At 45.4% G+C, this 17,224-nt stretch overlaps 1 protein-coding gene across 3 annotated transcripts in view; it reads left to right on the top strand.

Annotated features, from left to right (window-relative positions):
* The window catches only part of LOC128310734 (MOB kinase activator-like 2), a 102,886-nt gene extending 85,872 nt beyond the window's left edge, over positions 1 to 17,014 (top strand). For all 3 annotated transcript variants that reach the window (XM_053047448.1, XM_053047446.1, XM_053047447.1), the window contains 4 exons: positions 11,255 to 11,415; positions 13,331 to 13,427; positions 15,152 to 15,439; positions 15,523 to 17,014. In XM_053047448.1, coding sequence (XP_052903408.1) covers positions 11,255 to 11,415; positions 13,331 to 13,427; positions 15,152 to 15,439; positions 15,523 to 16,231 — 1,255 coding nt within the window. In that variant the 3' untranslated portion in view covers positions 16,232 to 17,014. The remainder of the gene's footprint in view (positions 1 to 11,254; positions 11,416 to 13,330; positions 13,428 to 15,151; positions 15,440 to 15,522) is intronic.
* Positions 17,015 to 17,224: the final 210 nt, after the last annotated feature.

Genomic DNA, 17,224 nt, shown 5'->3' with positions numbered 1-17,224 from the left:
AAATTAAACCATTGCGAAAAGTGAATTAATTAAAAGCGGGAATTAAAATGGAACAACAAATCGTTTCTATAAATATTTTTGAGATCCATGCGCGATTCTGCTTCCTTGATTATTAGTTCTAACCCTCTGGGGATTATTGCCCACCACGCATAGCTACCCCTTTATAATAGATGACTCATTAAACCATACGCGTGTACAGTTGCACCGGATCTACTTGAAACCCGGATTTTGGCAGTAATGCGTATGTGTGATGTTTTTTTTTTTGTGTGTGCAGGCAACAATCACCACCACCAACACGCATCACAAAGCGTAGTTAATGCGGCGAAAGTAAGCCAAACAGTGACAGTAGCAGCGGTGTTGTGTGCGTGTGCTTAGTGAGTACACGCGCGTGAAAGCTGACTAAATGCGCGAAACCCACCAAAAAAAAAAATGGCGCACGCACGTGAAAGTGAGGTGATGAAGAGCAGCAAATCGCACTGTGGACACTCGCTCCATGGGGGTGGTAGTACAAGTGTTTCGTTTGTGGGGTATTGTTTTTTTTTGTTTTGGTTATTAATCGAGAGGAAGTCTTCAATATAGACGACCAAGTAACGGAGGGTCCTTAGGGTTGCCTGTCAACTTGAACTTCACCTGTTTGCTTTGAGCTTCACTGGAGCGGATAAGTGAATCGTTTGGCCGTCTGATGATTCGTCACTGTGCATGACTCATCGAGATGTGTGTTTGAAGAGTGGTATGGAAGGAGGCTTGTCACCTAAAACTCACCAATCGTAAACTTTGCCGCTTGGAGATTCCCCTTTGGATTTACTGGGGAGGTGTGGACCCACTCCGTGTGACTCATGGCTGTGCTCAGTGAATATTAAACCTGAAGTTTGGCCACCAGAGAAAGTAGTGCGCAATGTCCCCATCGGTTGGGCGGCTCTGTGTGGGCGTCTTTCTTCACCCTTCCACAAGAGTGACCTTAAACACACACACAAGCGTTTGTTGGGATAAGGTGTCCTCAGGTAAAGGTTACTGACATTCAAATGGATGATTTATTAGGCGATTGATGTCATCGCGGAAAGTTGGGACGAGCTCTTGCGCAAACCACTGAACGGTCGCAATCAGCAGTGCACACGTTTCATTGCAGATTGGCATGTAATTAACGCATTGACCTTCGGGGTGGGGCGGTGTATGGAAACTGTTTTTGCGTGCAAAAACTAAATTCTGCTCCCGTGACTCATGCAGAGGGGTTGTAATTTGTATAGGGCAGGTGACGAAATTGCGGTCTCGCGTTCACCTTTATGCCACGCACTGGCGAATGGTTTGTGGTCACACGAAAGAACAATTCTCGGTACCGACACACACAACAATCGTGGAAAACTCGTTTCTCAGGAACGAAAAACTTAACCCCGAGGTGTTTTTTGCTATCATCGGCGGTACAAAGAACACATTCAAAATCCACATATGGGAAAATTCGGGGGGTTCGAAAAAAAAAAGCGTTCAAGACCACCGAGAAGAAATCTCTCATCATTATCCAGTTAGGTTTAATTTATTGCCGGAACGGTATCACTTTTCCCCTCCCGGGACAAAACGTCGTTCAACGTGACCGAAAAACTGTACGCCGAAGCGTGCGCGCATTGCTTCGCCTTTTATTGTTGTGCATTTTTGTGCCAATAAATTTACCTTCCATTGATATTGCTTCCAATCGCAATAATCGAAACAGCGGCACGGACACGAATAATAATAAAGGCATTATCCGTCTTACCATTTTTATTTCGAGGGCATGAGACGATCACATCTCACCCAGCAGGGTGACCTTTTGAAGACAGAAGAAAACCGTTTTTTTTGGCTTCTACCGGTGTCGTGTGCTGAGTTCTGGGCCCTGAGTTTGGAAATGATGCGGAAAACACAAAACCACCATTTTCCGACCATATTCCCTGCGTTGCGTACAACTTAAAATTGTACGTTCCGGCATGCGTTTGCGAGTACCAGAGCGCGCCAACACAAGCACCGAAAGCCAAAGATCAACGCAAAGAAAGCACTCGAGTTCTCTACTGCCCACGAGCCTCCTCTCACGCGTACCGGGGGCATTAATATTTTTGATGCGACGTAAAATAAAAAACGGTGGAAATGGCGCCTAAATCACGTCCAATTAGGCGGTGGAGTTTAAGCGGACTATAATCTTTTTTCTTCTGCCACTGATACAGCACCATTTTACCGTCGTAAATGGGTCTTCTTCTACTCGGGGGGAGAGGGTCCACACACTTTTTGGCGAAATTCTTTTACTGTCTGCTTTTCCGGCAACGAAAAAAAAAGGCAAGTAAAGATGAGCTCTAACTTCACGTTTGTTGGAAGCAGGATTTTTCTTTTTTTTTTTTAGACATTTTTCAACCGTGGCAGATGGGTTACTTCCCTTTATTTCGCTGCGAAGGTTCTTCAACCTTTCGAGGGGTGGCGAATAAAAATTTCTTTTTTATTACCGTGCCCCACCGGAACAACGGCAGTGTAATGTATCGGGTCTTGCCTTCTGTTTGGTGTGCTCTTGTACACTCTTCCTGCTTCGAGATGTAACGGTGTGAGGCTTTTCCCTCTTTGAAGAGGACGACCTGTCCGGTGGAATTATGCGTGTTTTATTCGACTCTTTGATGATGTGTGATGTGGTCAAGTGGGGGCAGTGTTCTCGCGAAACCCTTCCTCAGTTTCTGGACAATAATTCCTTGCGAGTTGGTTGACTTGCATGAGACACTACTACGATTTTCGCTATTTATGGGCTGACATTAGATTTTTTTCCAGACAGACCAAAGTGGCTTATTAGTTAGGAAAGTTTAAAATGCACCACGTCTAAAATCAGTGAGTCGCATATTTAATACAGGGTTTTTTAGATGATAGAACAACGCAAGCGCCTCTCACAACAAGCGCAGCACTTGACATTTCAATATCCTTAGAAGACACCACAACCGCAGTAGGCGTACTTCAACGCACATGATATCATAATGACAGCGCCGCTTAACGCAAAACTCGTACGATGGTATCAGCCAAGTTCGATCCGAGCAGTATAAACGCATTCTGAGAATGATTTTGACAATCAAGCGTTGTTTGCTTTGATCCGAAGAAATATTTACTGCATTTATCGAATTAAATAAGCTTTCTTTGATGAAAAATACAGTAATTGTGACTAAAAATCATCGTCTGGCAGTGAAAATCCAACCTAGAACACGTTTATACTGCTCGGATCGTACTTCACTTCTATCAACGTGCTGGTGTTGTGGTGAGCGATGGTGATATCATGTGCTTGCATTGCATGGTGGTGTCTACTAAAGACGTATTTTAACATAAGTATCCGATCAATAAATAATTTTACAAGATGGCAACATAATGATCGTTGTCCGTACAATACAAACTCCAATTCTATCGGGACACGTTCCACCATCGAACAGCTGGCCTTCACTAACCATATGGTGTTCTGGGGTTTTTTTTTGGGGGTGCGAATTTTCCCAACCCCCAATAGTACCCCCTTTTGCTAGACACATTTATGTGTTTGTGTCCTCTACCCGGTCCCCCTCACTCCCTCCCCTCCGCCGATGCCTATTGTTGTGTGTTTGGTGAAACCAAGCCACAAATTGTGCTTGTGTGTGCCGCGTTCCAAAATTTTGCCGCATAATGTTTTCCCAGCCCCTCAGCAGAGAAGACAGCAGCAACAACAACAAAACGCCTGGCTCTATACACGCTTTTCCCGCGCCGGTAGGCATTTTTCGGTTGGGTTTTGGGAGCTTGCTGGGAGAAGAATAATAACTGCGCAATAGGAGGAAACCTACAACAAACAGGAGGAAAGAAGCGGAAACTAAAAACGATAAAGCTATCCAAGAATCCAAGGTCATTAGTGTTTCTTTTTTTTTAGAAGGGGAGGAGGGGAGGGAGGGGAGGTTGGATGAGTTCACGCGGGGTTTTCCAGCACCACCCCCACCAACGGGGTGCAGCGCGCGCGCCGTTCGTTTCGTTTACGTTTGGAAACGATTTTCCACGAGCATTGAAGCATTATTTTCGTTTCTGCTTTTTGGCATTTCTTCTCGGCCACAGTACAGGCACAATCCACACAAACAGTCAGGGAACTATTGTTGTATATGTGTATGCAGCGTTCTAGCACGTTGTTTATCTGCAATGTTCACAAAAAAAAAGAATCAACAGCAACCAAAAAAAGAAACATTGAAAGAAATAGCCCCACAGTTGGAACCTTCGGGTGGGCGCGACAACTAAGTGTGGTAGTAGCGGGCAAACATAGCCTTAAGTTTGAGCAAATGAAACCACCTTGCAAGAACTGTTTGGGTTTGCTTAAAGCTCCAAGCGACTCTGTACCGTCTCGAGAACGTTCTCCTTCGAAGCTCCTTTCGACTGCTCGTGTGAGTGTGTCTGCTCGTGTCGTGCCCGATCGGTTCACCCGAGTAAACCCCCTGCCGAAGAGAGTACACGTGCCGGTACGGATGAAGGATAATTGATCCTGTTGATTGGAGCCGTCAGCCCCAACCGGGACAGCGAAATATAGCGTCACCGAAGCAAGTCCTGGACAGAGTGCTGTCTGAAGCTAATGAGCCGTGCTAATCTATTGCGAGATGAAATGTGCTGCTTCATTGGAGTCGCGTATTGAAGTTGTTGGTGATAATGTGGCCGCAAAATTGTACCAAACGCATTGATAAATTATTTTACAACCAATGAGCTGCAAATTAAGCTCTACAGAACAATATTTGACAGTCATGGCAAGTTGCTGCTAAGCGGTGCTGTTTGTTTACCCTTGGCGAGATAAGGACCCCCAGAGATACGGTTTTACAGCTTCGATATCGTGCTGTGCAAAATAACGGAAGCAGAAGCTGCTGGGACCCGATTTTACCAGCAACTCATATTTTTGCATTTGACGTCGCTATAACTAACGCTGATTTATAGCTCCTTCGAGTAATTGGTCCCCGTTGTTGGGGGGTGGTCAGTGTTAGATTAGAAATAGACGAAAACAATCCCTTTGCTTGCGTAACGTTGTTACATAAACAGCGGCTCAGAATAAGAGCAATGGCAAGTTGAAAATGGCCACCCCATCCTGCTCGAGAACTTCGATCTGACCTTGTGCTTGTTTCTGGTTGCGGGAGAATAGCACTATCGGATAGCAAAGCGTTATTTCTTCCTCTCGCGTGTCCCCCCCCCCCCCCCCCCCCCCCCCCGTAAGAACTGGCAAAGAAAGGATATGAATTATTGAAGGTCCCCCTACACGCCGTACGCCTTATGCTGCACGTGGGAATTCAGTGGAATATTCGCAACCACACTCGCTTCGTCCCATTGCATTTTACTGAGGCGGAGGCTAACTCTCGCTATCCTAGATTTGCCCCCAAGGTCGGCCAGTTGGCTACCGTCCAGCGGCGGCATCCTTTTCGGGTACGGTGGTAAAGATGGCGTGGGAACGGATCGTTAGCCTCAACGACTGGCGAGATCCCCCTCACCATGTGGTGCACGTGCACTGGGATAATGAAATGACGGGGGTTTGCTTGATTTTTTGCATGCAAACATGTGACAGTGACCACAGCTGGACTCACTTGGAATGTAATGGTTGTAAATGTTGTTACATTTACTGATCAAATCATTGAATCTAGGAGGTTCTCCGGATGTTCTATACAACTTGTACAATTTGACAACATTTACTCGAATATTGACACTTTCAGTTAGTGTTTTTTTGTATGTGTTTTGACGTTTCTAGGGTTACTCGCTGTCAGCTCCCCAAAACATAAAAGCAAGCCAAGTTATGTTTAGAAAAAGCGGCTTAAACTGGTAGTTACTGTTAGTATTGTTAGTACAACAATTAATTTAAAAAATGACAAAATGAAATTTCCATACTTTATAAATCCTTGTGATTTAAAGGTTATCATGTTATCATTTTAGGTATCATGAAGGTTGCGGTTTTCTAATACTTAATCTTGCAAATGTAATTACATTTGTACAAAAATTGACTATAAACTAATATCAAAATTTCTTAAAACACAGCAAAGAATCAATAAGAACATTTACACAGTTTTATTTTAAAATTTGTAATTTTTTATTGTACTTTAATATAATCATATTTATGTATTGTTTTAAGCTATTTGGGGTTTAAGTTAGTTTTTTTCCTCAAATTGAAGGTCTCAAAAAATATTATCTTATGCAATTCGAAATTCTAACGCCGAAATGCTGTGTCCTTAACGAATCTCATCAGAATGAAGCAATATTATTTGACAGAAGTTGTTATCCCATCATACTGTTGCTTTAAGAGTGAGTCGTTGCGCCCCCCCTGAAAGCCCTTTATTTGTTGATTTAATTCTACCGAACTGACGACATTTTGGAACTGTTTGCGACAGCTCCTATTAACGGTAACATAACGACGCACCCCTTGCATTGTGAATCACACATCCGAGTGGTGAGTGGCTTATCTCGGGCTTAAACAAACACACACGCACTTGCGTTAAAGCCAATCTTTGGGGGCGCGCGAAAAAATAAAAGCAACAAGGTGTGGTGGAAGTGGTTTTTTCGACGTCGCAGAAAATGTCATTGGCTTTTTTTGGGGTGGTTCGCGCCACAGTAAGCCTTCCCGCTTGATCCCCGATAAAATGTCTCCCCAACCCCCTCTGTGCCTTATATCTCTCTGTAATCTATTTCGTATCGATTGGTGTGGCCAGCGCAATCTAAAAAGTAACAGGCCACCCCTCCTTGATTCGATCTTCCCGAAAAGATAAGCGGTCCCGCACACCCGCGAGGGGATTTTATTTGCGATTTCGAACTCTTCCTGAGCTACTCCCCGTGCTAAATGGCTGATAGCGTGATAGCGTCACCTGATCTGTTCGCAGGCTCTTCGGCATCGGATCGAACCGAATCCGAACGTCTCGAAAACGGAAGCTCCCCGGTGGTGTATTCAGCCCGCCAAAACAACACCGCTCCGTTCGGGTTATGTTGGCGCAACCAACAACAGTCGCCCCACCCGTGCGTCATCCGCTCCACGCCGAACCCCGTGCTTTGCGGCAACATACCGCGGCAGCGTTCGCGATGCTTATCGCAACGTGACAGGGCAACATTCGCGACATCGCAAACACAGCTGCGATGGGGTGTTGTGCGCCCAGCCAACGTTATCAGTTGACGATTTGATACCGTGCGCGAAGGAACCAGAGAGCCCACCAACCCGCGAGGTGCAGGCAACACCTTTTTTGTTGTTTTTAGGGGAAGGAAACCCCGATTTTAAAACCCTTCGTTTTGCTTTGGGTTTGTGGGAGAACTTTTCGAACAATATTTTTCGGGGTGCGTTCAGTTTGCTGTTTGGCATTTGCTCGGTGAGGACTCGGACATTACCAATTGGAAGCAGAATCGTGCATAAGTGGAACCAGCCAGATATATTATTAATGCGCACAGGGTCGGCAATGTTTGTGCACGGTTAATGTTTGTTCCGGTAGCAGCAGTACCAGTATGATCCATCCGATGAGAAACCAGCGCTGGTGCCCGTTCCATTTCTTCAACTGCGAGTGCACACTACGTCATCGGACGTCATCGGCATTCAAGTCGTCCAGGCGGCGCAAGTACATTCAGCGATAATATCGCACGGTGTTGTCGAGTGTCTGTGAACGGTGCGAAAATAGAAACAAATAGTGTGTTTGTGTAGCGCAAAAATTTTGGGTATTGGAGCAGTATTGGACTCACCACCAACACAAACCCCCCCGGTCGGTTGAAAACTTAACATCTGTGATACGTTCGTGGTGCTGTCATACAAACGGTTCCTACACCTAGTTAGTGTAACTAAACGCCCCCTCAGTTCTAGTCTTGAAGAACGGTTTAAGAGCAGAAAAAAAAAGCGCCGCGCCGGAAGAGGAACTGGCGTGGTAACACACCAAAGTGCCAAATGAAAAGTGTGTACGAGCGTTCGTCACCTTCCAAGCTGGGCCTGATCGAGTGTATACTGTACCTGCGGAAGCCTATGTGGCAGGTGGGCATCGTACCGGCAAAGCTGACTGACGCACTCGGATCACTCGTGCGCTATGCTCAGGAATCTCTCAACATCTTCTTCTGCCCGACGTAAGTCCGCCTTTTCGGGGTGACATTTCATTCATACAGCAATTCGGCGGTTGCTTCTCTAATTGATCGAGTGATCGGCCAACTCTTGCAGTGCAGTGCCAAATTCTTTACCATTCGTTTCATTCAAAGTTACCCAATTAAATGGCCGTGCATAGGCGCTCTTCGTTGTGCAGACATGTGACAAATATGGGGGAAGGCACAAAGAACACGGAATGTTTGATGCCAACTGTGAGCCATAATGTTTTTCATATTTACTTGCCCAAAGTCGTTTGAGGCATCTCTCTTCCTCGGTAATAATTAACCGGCTAAGAAACCGGCCATAAAATGGAGGCAGTCGAATGGGATGGGAATTCTGAAACATCAGGTTAGCATCAGTAGGAACTCTGGCAAGATGTGGTTTTGACATTTAGAAGTAACGTGGGCCAATGAAAGGGAAGCTCTTGCCCTGCAATCCCAACGTAAACCTTGAACTTGGGATGGGTTCCTTGGTGGAACTTCTAGAGTAAAAAGTTGTACCCTTTTCAAAGTTCCTCAACCAAGGCAGTCCGTGATCTCCGTTACTCATACCCACCAGGGTCCTTCTCAAGAAGCTAACGACTAGTGGCAAATGTACTCACGTGTACTCAGCGGTTTAACTACGCAAACAAACCAAACACCATCAATCCCCGACCACCACACTGTTGTTGTTTACGGTGCGGCCCACCACACCACAGACCATTATTCCGCAAACCGTACGCATCCTCTCAAAAGGGACGTGAGAATGGATTAAATGGACGTGCCCACGACGCACTTCCTCAATCAATTGAGAAGAGTTGCTATTTTTCACCACCGCAATCAACCGCAGCTCATCAACATCATCAAAACAATCGCGAATCGCGGTGGTGGGGCCCAGGCCGCGGCAGACGACAAGAGGAGGAGTTCTTGGAGTTGGACCGGGATAGACCTTGGCCAAGAAGCGCGCCCCCCCGGGTACGTCTTGGCTGCTGCGTTGTTTACGCGAGTATGTCGGCTTGTCATGATCGTACGATCCTCAAACGGTGTGTGGCGCAAAACGTCTCCACCCGGAGACTCATTTAGACTCAATTGACCTCTTGGTGGAGCGGAGACCGCACGTTGTTTTTAGTGCTTTTAGTTCCTCCGTGCCGCATAATCGTGATGATACGCGTGAGTAAATACGCAAGACTACGGAGGGGCCCGCTGGATACGTCAGCGATAAAGATGGCGCGGTGGTGGTGTAGCAGTATCAGGCCATTATTATTACGTGCCCCGTTATAATTTGGCGTGTTTGTGCGATGGTGTGTTATGCCAACCCGGCTCTCTCCTAACTGCTGCAACAACATCGCGCTGATGAATGATGTGATTAAAGAGAGATAGAGAGACGCGTGAGGTGTATTGTACGCTCACCCACGCAAACACTTCGGGTGTACTTCCCTTCCCTTTTTTTGTGCGTGTGTACAAGCTGAGAGTTGGAGTTGGGGGAAGGTAGAGTGATAGTATACCTTCCTGATATGAAGCAAAATAAGAGGTGTTTCTATGAGTGATATCCATGTTTGATGATCATCAAACAAGCTGGAGTAGTACGGCTGGTACCGTTTTCTTTTCATTTTTCGCATGTTTCCGGTCAATGTGTTATAGCGGGCGATGGTGTTACTAATTGAAAGGTAGCGGAGGTTTGGTGGACCGACCATTAAGACGAAGCAGCAAAATGTCCTGTAGTTTTTTTTTTGGGATTGCTTCTTTTGGTTCCTAAATTCTTAAGTACGTCAATGAGGTGTTGATGAAGTCGTGGACTAAAATCTATTGATCACTGGATCCCAATGGAGTGATATGTGCTAGATCAAGAATTTTATTCCAGAGCATCTAAGGTAAGTATCTGGTGTACGTAAATTCTTCCCAATGTTTTTATACACATCACCTATCTTCAAGTATTCCGCATGACGTCCAGAGCTCCAAAACCCTTCTTGGGGTAGTGTTCGCGATTGAAGCGTTATCAGTTGAATTTGACCAAACACAAACCTAAATGCCTCCTCTCGTTGTTTATCGTACCGGGAAGAGTCTCGTGGTAATGTTTTTTTTATTCTTCTGTCTGCTCCTCCATCGAACTCGCCTCGTGGCCGGCCTTCTGCAAGATACGATGAAATGACAAAACATGTGGCTAAATCAAACCTGCCCTATTTGTGATTATTTTCATAGTGCGCACAAAATGAATCTGATGATAAAATGTGGTGTGAATTAAAATTCAAACCCCTCCCCCCCCCCACCCTCATCTTCCTTTTCTTCCCGAAAGTCCCCACAGCACTCCCCCCACGCACGATTCGGTCGGTTGACGGTGATGACCCAAATATCTGTTGGGTTGGAAAACATCTGGTTCGCGCCCGGGCTGTATAAAGGAAGGCAAAGAAAAGTCGAACCTTAGATCAAAGAACTTCAACTGAACGGGCGGAATATTGAGGGTAAAGCAGGAAATAGCGGCAACGCGGTAGATTTTCAGATTTCTGATGGGGAACGTGTAAGATAAGGGCAGTAATAAAACAAAAAAAAAGTGGAACATTCACAGTTCATTACCTTCCAACCGCTTCCGTAGTGCAGAACGCGATCCCGTGTTGCGATGCTTCTTAATCTTCTTGACAGTGTGCCCAGCCGATCCAAAGATCGGCAAGAAGACGCTAATTTACGATCGCTTAGACGTAACGCGCTACCCACTCCCTCTGCTGCACATTAGAGACGAGAGACCCACATTGCGCATTTTAGAGAGGAAGAAAGGCATCATTTCGTAACGAAATGGTATCGAAATCAAATTCACTTCCCTAGTGCAACTTTCAATTTCTCGAACATCCATCCGCGTACGACGAGATCGTGAGCACGTGTTGCGTGGTCTCCCGCATCCCAGAACTTCATAATTAAGCAACGGAGTTTTGTTATTTGAATTAATGCCCATCTAAAAGGGAGGGGAGAAATCAACCGCTGCTAATGCAACGGAATTAAAGTGAGCTGTTCTATCGTGATGTTGCTGTTGTTTTTTTCGTTGTGAAACGAATAATTTATGATATTGCAGCTTGCAGTAAGCTGATTGATTATGGTTCCTCTTTCTCGCCCTGTGACTTATTTTAATCAAAGCAATCACTGTCAACATTGACAGATGTCACCGTAACTAATAAACGTAGCAACACGGTTTTAATGTTTGTTTTCGTTTACATTTTCATTACAGAAAAGCCCGACGCAAGGAACGAGACGGAGATTCGAATCAGGGCGACACAAAGCTTTACCTCGAGGAAGGTTTATTAGAGCGGAAGCTACCCGATGCAGACTTGCGGTTATTAGTGGATCTACCTGCCGGTCTCGACTACAACGAATGGCTAGCATCGCACAGTAAGTAACAGTAGTGGAGATATTCGAGGAAATCATCGCTAATAGTGAAGCCATTAGGAATATCTTCATTTCGCCATTTAAAGAGAGTGGTATTTCCCAGAATTGTGCTACCAACATAGTACTACGTGGTTTAATATGCATAAAAAACACCCAAGTTGCTAGCTGACCATATCCACACAATACAAAACGTATTATATCTCAGTTTGTGAGGTCTTCTAAATATCTTCCATAACCTGTCATCTGACACCTTGTTTAGTAATGTCAGACATCTAAAACCGTACCATCACGAAAGCTTTTTACTGGAGCTATTTAAAAACTCGCCATTGTCGTTAAATATCCACGATACGGATATTGCCTAACTATAACTATAAAAAAATAACTAACGATTTGGGGATCACCATTCATCATACACTTCCCACGTCAGGGTTCGGTTTAACAATCGCCAGACATGGTGTCGCCCACCACCATATATTGTAACACAGGGATGATTTGCACGTCACCCGTGAAAAAAAACCTCCCTTTTTTTAAATCCCAGCTCTCTCTCTCTCACTCTCCGTCCCCCCAAACATCACATCATCCTACATCATTGTGACAATGTGTGCGCAAAGTTGACAGTAGTGTCATCGTTTCCTTTTTTGCGCTTTTCGATTAAAACGGGGCTCTTCATCGGTCGCTCCATCTCTCCTTCTGCGCTTGGCTTTGTAAAATGGTGGAAGAAGCTTCGGAGATAATGTGATTCACCATCCGCTGGTGTAACTCTTCATCTCACACGTCTAGCCGGACAATGTCGCCGTTTGATGGATTCTGTCAAAAAATGGCATTTTTCGGTATCTTTGTTGCCCTCATTTCTTGCCCATTCGGAGTGGCAAAGTTCACGTAATGGAACCGTCTAGAAATGGCACGGTTTGTAAAGGCAGCAGTAATGAATCGTACTTAAAATTAAGTGGACATCTTCGCGTCTTCTGGTAGACTTATTTCACCCCAATCTAATCGCCAGACGAAAGTGACCGATAAAGAATTCGCGATAATTCTGTAACAGCTGGAATAATAGCTCATAATCTTCTGGTGAGGTTCACACTGTCTCCGGGGGCTCGATTGTCATCAATCACAAGTGGGCGCTCTTTTTTTTCCTTACTGTTTTCCTCTGGGTAAGGATCCGTCTCATACACTCCATTGCTCGGTCTCATTGTATTCAACATGTTTCAGACAGACGGGCGAATAAAAAGCAACCTCTGTTTTTTTGGTGCAAACTTCACCACTTGGCCAAACACTGTAGAACCGGCTACCCGAGACAGCTGATTCCAAATGTCAAATGTCCAAAAAGTGTCTGCGAGACGGTGTGGTTAGACACTGGTGGCTGCCTCCATCTCTGGTGAAGGATATCGTTCTCCAATTTAGACAACTTCACCAAACCAAAAAAAAAAACGTTGCCAAAAAAACCTTTAGCCGAGAGAGATTCGATGCCAAACCAAGCTTCTTATCCCACGAAAACAGAAGACAACAAAAAGATATGCAAAAAACCAATAAAAAAATACTCGAACCATCGATGGTCCATTTAAAGACTCAGCTCTATATCGCTGGTTGTTGGCAGGAGTTGTTGTTTTTTTTTCGCTCGCATGTCCATTTCATTTCGAACTCGTTTCTGATATGATAAATGATGGCGAAGGTCGCGCCGCCAGTTGGTTTGGTGGGCGCTTTTGCATTTTCTGCTATGCAAATTGTTGTTGGAAACTGAACACCATCATATCAGCAGAGTAGTTTTTGCTTTTGTTTTCTCACACTTTTCGTGCAGGACCCAGTAGAGAAGGTCTACTTCACCAAACTACATTCTATTTTAATTGTCTTTTAAAAAACAAACTGAATACTAATCGAAACTTCCATTTCCTGTTTTTTTTTCTCCTGCTTCTCTTTTTAGCACTTGCGCTGTTCGAGCACGTCAACCTCGTGTACGGTACCATCAGTGAATTCTGCACTACATCCGGCTGTCCAGACATGACCGGTCCAGGAACTAGGTGAGTGTGGGAGTGAAAGAGTCACCCCTGGGCGAAGCGGGGGTGATTGTTTGAATGCACGCAAACATATACGTTCGATGTATATGCTGTTACGTCCCCTTTGCATATCTTGAGGGCGCGATAAAGCAACACCGTAACGATCGTTGCACGCACTGTAATGGGGGTTCTTCCCACTTGGCCGCGAATGGATGACAAGACACACGCGTATGTCGTGCACCTTTTTTCGGTGTGAGTTTGTGGTGGTGCGGCACGACAGGCAGTTAAAGCCTTGAACAACTTTCTTTCGCCGCGTAGAATGGCGTCCCATTTCGGTCACGTTTTAGATGCCGTCTGACAGATTCCAGATCTTTACCTAGCCTCATTAGGAAGGCACTGCACGAACGGACCTGAAATCAACGACCTCGTTGTTGAGTGCAGCCTGTACTGTTTGAACTTCTGATGTCGCGTCAATCAATTCAGGTCGCTCATATCACGATGATCAATAATAGTGTGACGCCTCGAAAAAGGGTTCCACAATCCGTGTACTAAATCGTTCGCCAGCCAGTAGTTTGTTATGTTTTCCTTCGCACAGACCTCGATTGAAGATTTATTTGTAGAGCGCACATACACCGGCTCCGGAAACAGGATGTGTTCTGAAACAATAAATCACGCGCTCGCACGTTTAACTTTCTTCTTCGTGCCCGACGGTCGACGGAGTAACAAATAAACAGTGACATAAAACGATCGCCCGTATTGGATGCGATTTTGCGATAAATTAATTTACGACTGTAATGAAAATAAATCAAAATCCAACAGTATGACGAAGTTTAGAGTCAATCTAATCTTCAACTCGACTCGTTTGGAAGAAAGCTCATCGAAATGTTTGATCGAGTATCACGCACAACGCAATAGGGAAAGGGTTGGAATATGTCTTTCCACTTTTATAGCTAGACATTTTTATATCTTCTCACGTGCTTATCATAATTTCGTATGCACAAAGTATCGGCATTTGTAGGAAAACGATTTGACCCCTTTTAAAACCCACACCGAAACATCTCACGCTCCGTTAGGGCACATTGTTCAAAGAGACAGTTTTTGAACCCGCTGCCTGATACATCGCGCGCATGATAAAGCAAACAGGAACTCAACCATCATCGGACGTTTGTTCTTTGATCGTCCGACCCGGGACGAGAACTCTTTTCATTTTGTTTTCCCTTCCAAAAATTCCGACCTCCCATGATGTGTAGCCCCCTGTGCTTTTGTGTACCGTCAAAGAAGAAGACGATCGTGTGGGTATAAGGTACTTTCTCAGATTCGAGAGCGAGCTTGTGAGTATGAATGACGGTGCACATTCCAGTGATCAGTGTACCAATAGTGTACGCTTATTACCTCATCGTTCTAGATGAGTTGTGCCTTAGAATGTAACTCTTGTTCTTTGTAGAGGGTTTTCATCTCTAAAATTCAAGTTCTTCTCTTCTCTTTCCTTTTTTTGAACAATTGATCTCAAATGTGATCTTAACTCTATCTAGTGTTGCATCATTGATCTCAGTCGTGTCTCTTCCGCCATGATTCATACGCTGAACCACGCTGTAGAATAAGCTGAAGGCGTGCGAAGTGCAAAATGTTTGACATTTACCTTGTCACACTGATCGATGACAGCTGTCAACGGAGACTGCTCGATTTGTTGTTGTTTTGCTTCGACTCAAACTAATAAGTAATCTTTTGTTCTGTTTCTTTCGTTTAAGGATGTACCTCTGGTTCGACGAGAAGGGCAAAAAGACCCGGGTGGCGGCCCCACAGTACATCGACTATGTGATGACGTTTACGCAGAAGACGGTCAGCGATGAGTCGATCTTTCCCACCAAATATGCCAATGAGTTCCCTAGTTCGTTCGAGAGCATCGCTAGAAAAATCGTACGATTGTTGTTTCATGTGATTGCGCACCTGTACGCAGCCCATTTCCGCGAGGTTGCCCTGCTAGGGTTGCACGCGCATCTTAACCTCACCTTCGCGCATCTAACCGCGTTCCATAGGTAGGTTACTGAACGGGGAAAAACAAAAGCCATCCTTAAAGGGTCGGTTTCATTTTAATCAACTGTTCTGTGTTTACTTTTAGGCGATTTAATCTGATAGAATCCAAAGAAACGGAAGTTTTGCGCGATCTGGAGATTGCGCTCCGCCTGACGGACGATCCGACGGCCCCGGCGGCGGTCACCGACGGCAAGGCGGACAGTAGTGCCTCGATCGCGTCCACGACCTCGGCCTCGACCGGTACGACCAACACGTGCTCGTCGTCGTCCACGTCTTCGACCGCTTCCTGTTCGCCGCCGCTACTCCTAACCGCCGCCGCTGCAGCCGCCTCCAACGCCGTGCCGTCCAACAACGGTGCGGTGAACAACAGTTGCAACACCCCCTCCCAGCTATCCTCCTCCAACACCTGCAGTGCGGACAACAATAATAGCAGTAGTAGTGAGAGTGGGCACGCGACCACCAACACCGTCCTCAATCATGCGCTGATCGATGGGGATGCGACGGCCCAGCCGATCTGCAAGCAGCCGCTCGAATCGGGCAGCGTTGTAAATAGTAATAGTCATAATAATCACCCGCATCACCATCATCACCACCATCACCACCATCCCGGTGGTGGCGGCAAGGTGGAACCGTGTGCGACCGGTGGTGGAAGCGGCAGCAGCACGGGCAGCGTCGGTGTAACCGGTTGCGGTGTGGGTTATAGTGTCGGTGGTGGTGGGGGAGGTGGTGGCGGTGGAGGACATTCAGGGGGGCCAAGTTCCCAGCAGTCGTCCAACACGCAGACAACGGCATAGTGGATACGTTGGACCGCGAGTGTTGGGGCCGGCGCCGGAACCATGTTCCTGCTGGGCGGGGCGGCGTGCTGTGGAGCCCTCCAGGTGCCCACCCAAATCTGACCAAAATGTGATCTTAAAACAAAACAAAACAACATACAAAAAAAGGAAACATTGCAAAGGGGAACGAATGATGGTAGCAAACGTATAGACACACACCACATACACCAGGGTAGAGGCAAAAGTAGATGGCCACCTGAAAGATGCGACGACTGTGGTGTGTGTGACGCTGTGAATGGTGTGTGGCATGGGGAATTGTTAGTTTGTTCCCAAATCTTTTTGCCTTTTATCCGTTTTTATCAGAACACATGCACCCAACCACATCCAGACAGACTTACACACACGCATAGAGTCACATTGGCTTTGGAATCACAAAACCACACAGAACAGAACACAGAGGCGTTGCGTCAATCTTACTTGTTTTTTTTTATGACACTAGGTATCATTTTTAAGCGTAGAATTTGTGAATGGTTGCTCCCGAGAATGGCTAATCTATCTGTGTACGTATGTATTACTGTTCAAGCCCAATTTAGCGAAGCGTCCTGTAAACTTTGAAGCCTCCTCGGAGAGGCATAGTAGTTTTAACTGCATATGAGTTACGAACAACTACTGCACTTCCACAGTGGAGTTTTCTTTTGAACAGTTTTTTTTTGCGTTGTGATAACGTGTTATTTTTGTTTTTCTTTTTACTGCTGTTTGATGATCAACTTTAACATAAATTATTTTCAAGTATTTCCCTTTATTCTCACCAATCTATCATCTACTCTGTGTTTGAAACGTTTTATTCGGTTTTTTTTGCTGCAGCCTCTGTTATCTAATTCTAATTCGTTCATTGAAATTTTTACTCTTTTACCTCGAAAGAATTGTGTTGTTTTTGGTTGTTTTGCTGTTAACGTTGTTATTCACAGTGATTATTCTGGTTTCCTTGTGCTCTTCCTTTACTTCAGTTAAGAC

The sequence above is a fragment of the Anopheles moucheti genome, chromosome 2, assembly GCF_943734755.1.
Source record: "Anopheles moucheti chromosome 2, idAnoMoucSN_F20_07, whole genome shotgun sequence".
Classification (NCBI taxonomy): Eukaryota; Metazoa; Arthropoda; class Insecta; order Diptera; family Culicidae; genus Anopheles; species Anopheles moucheti.
This window is presented reverse-complemented; position numbering and strand designations above follow the sequence as displayed.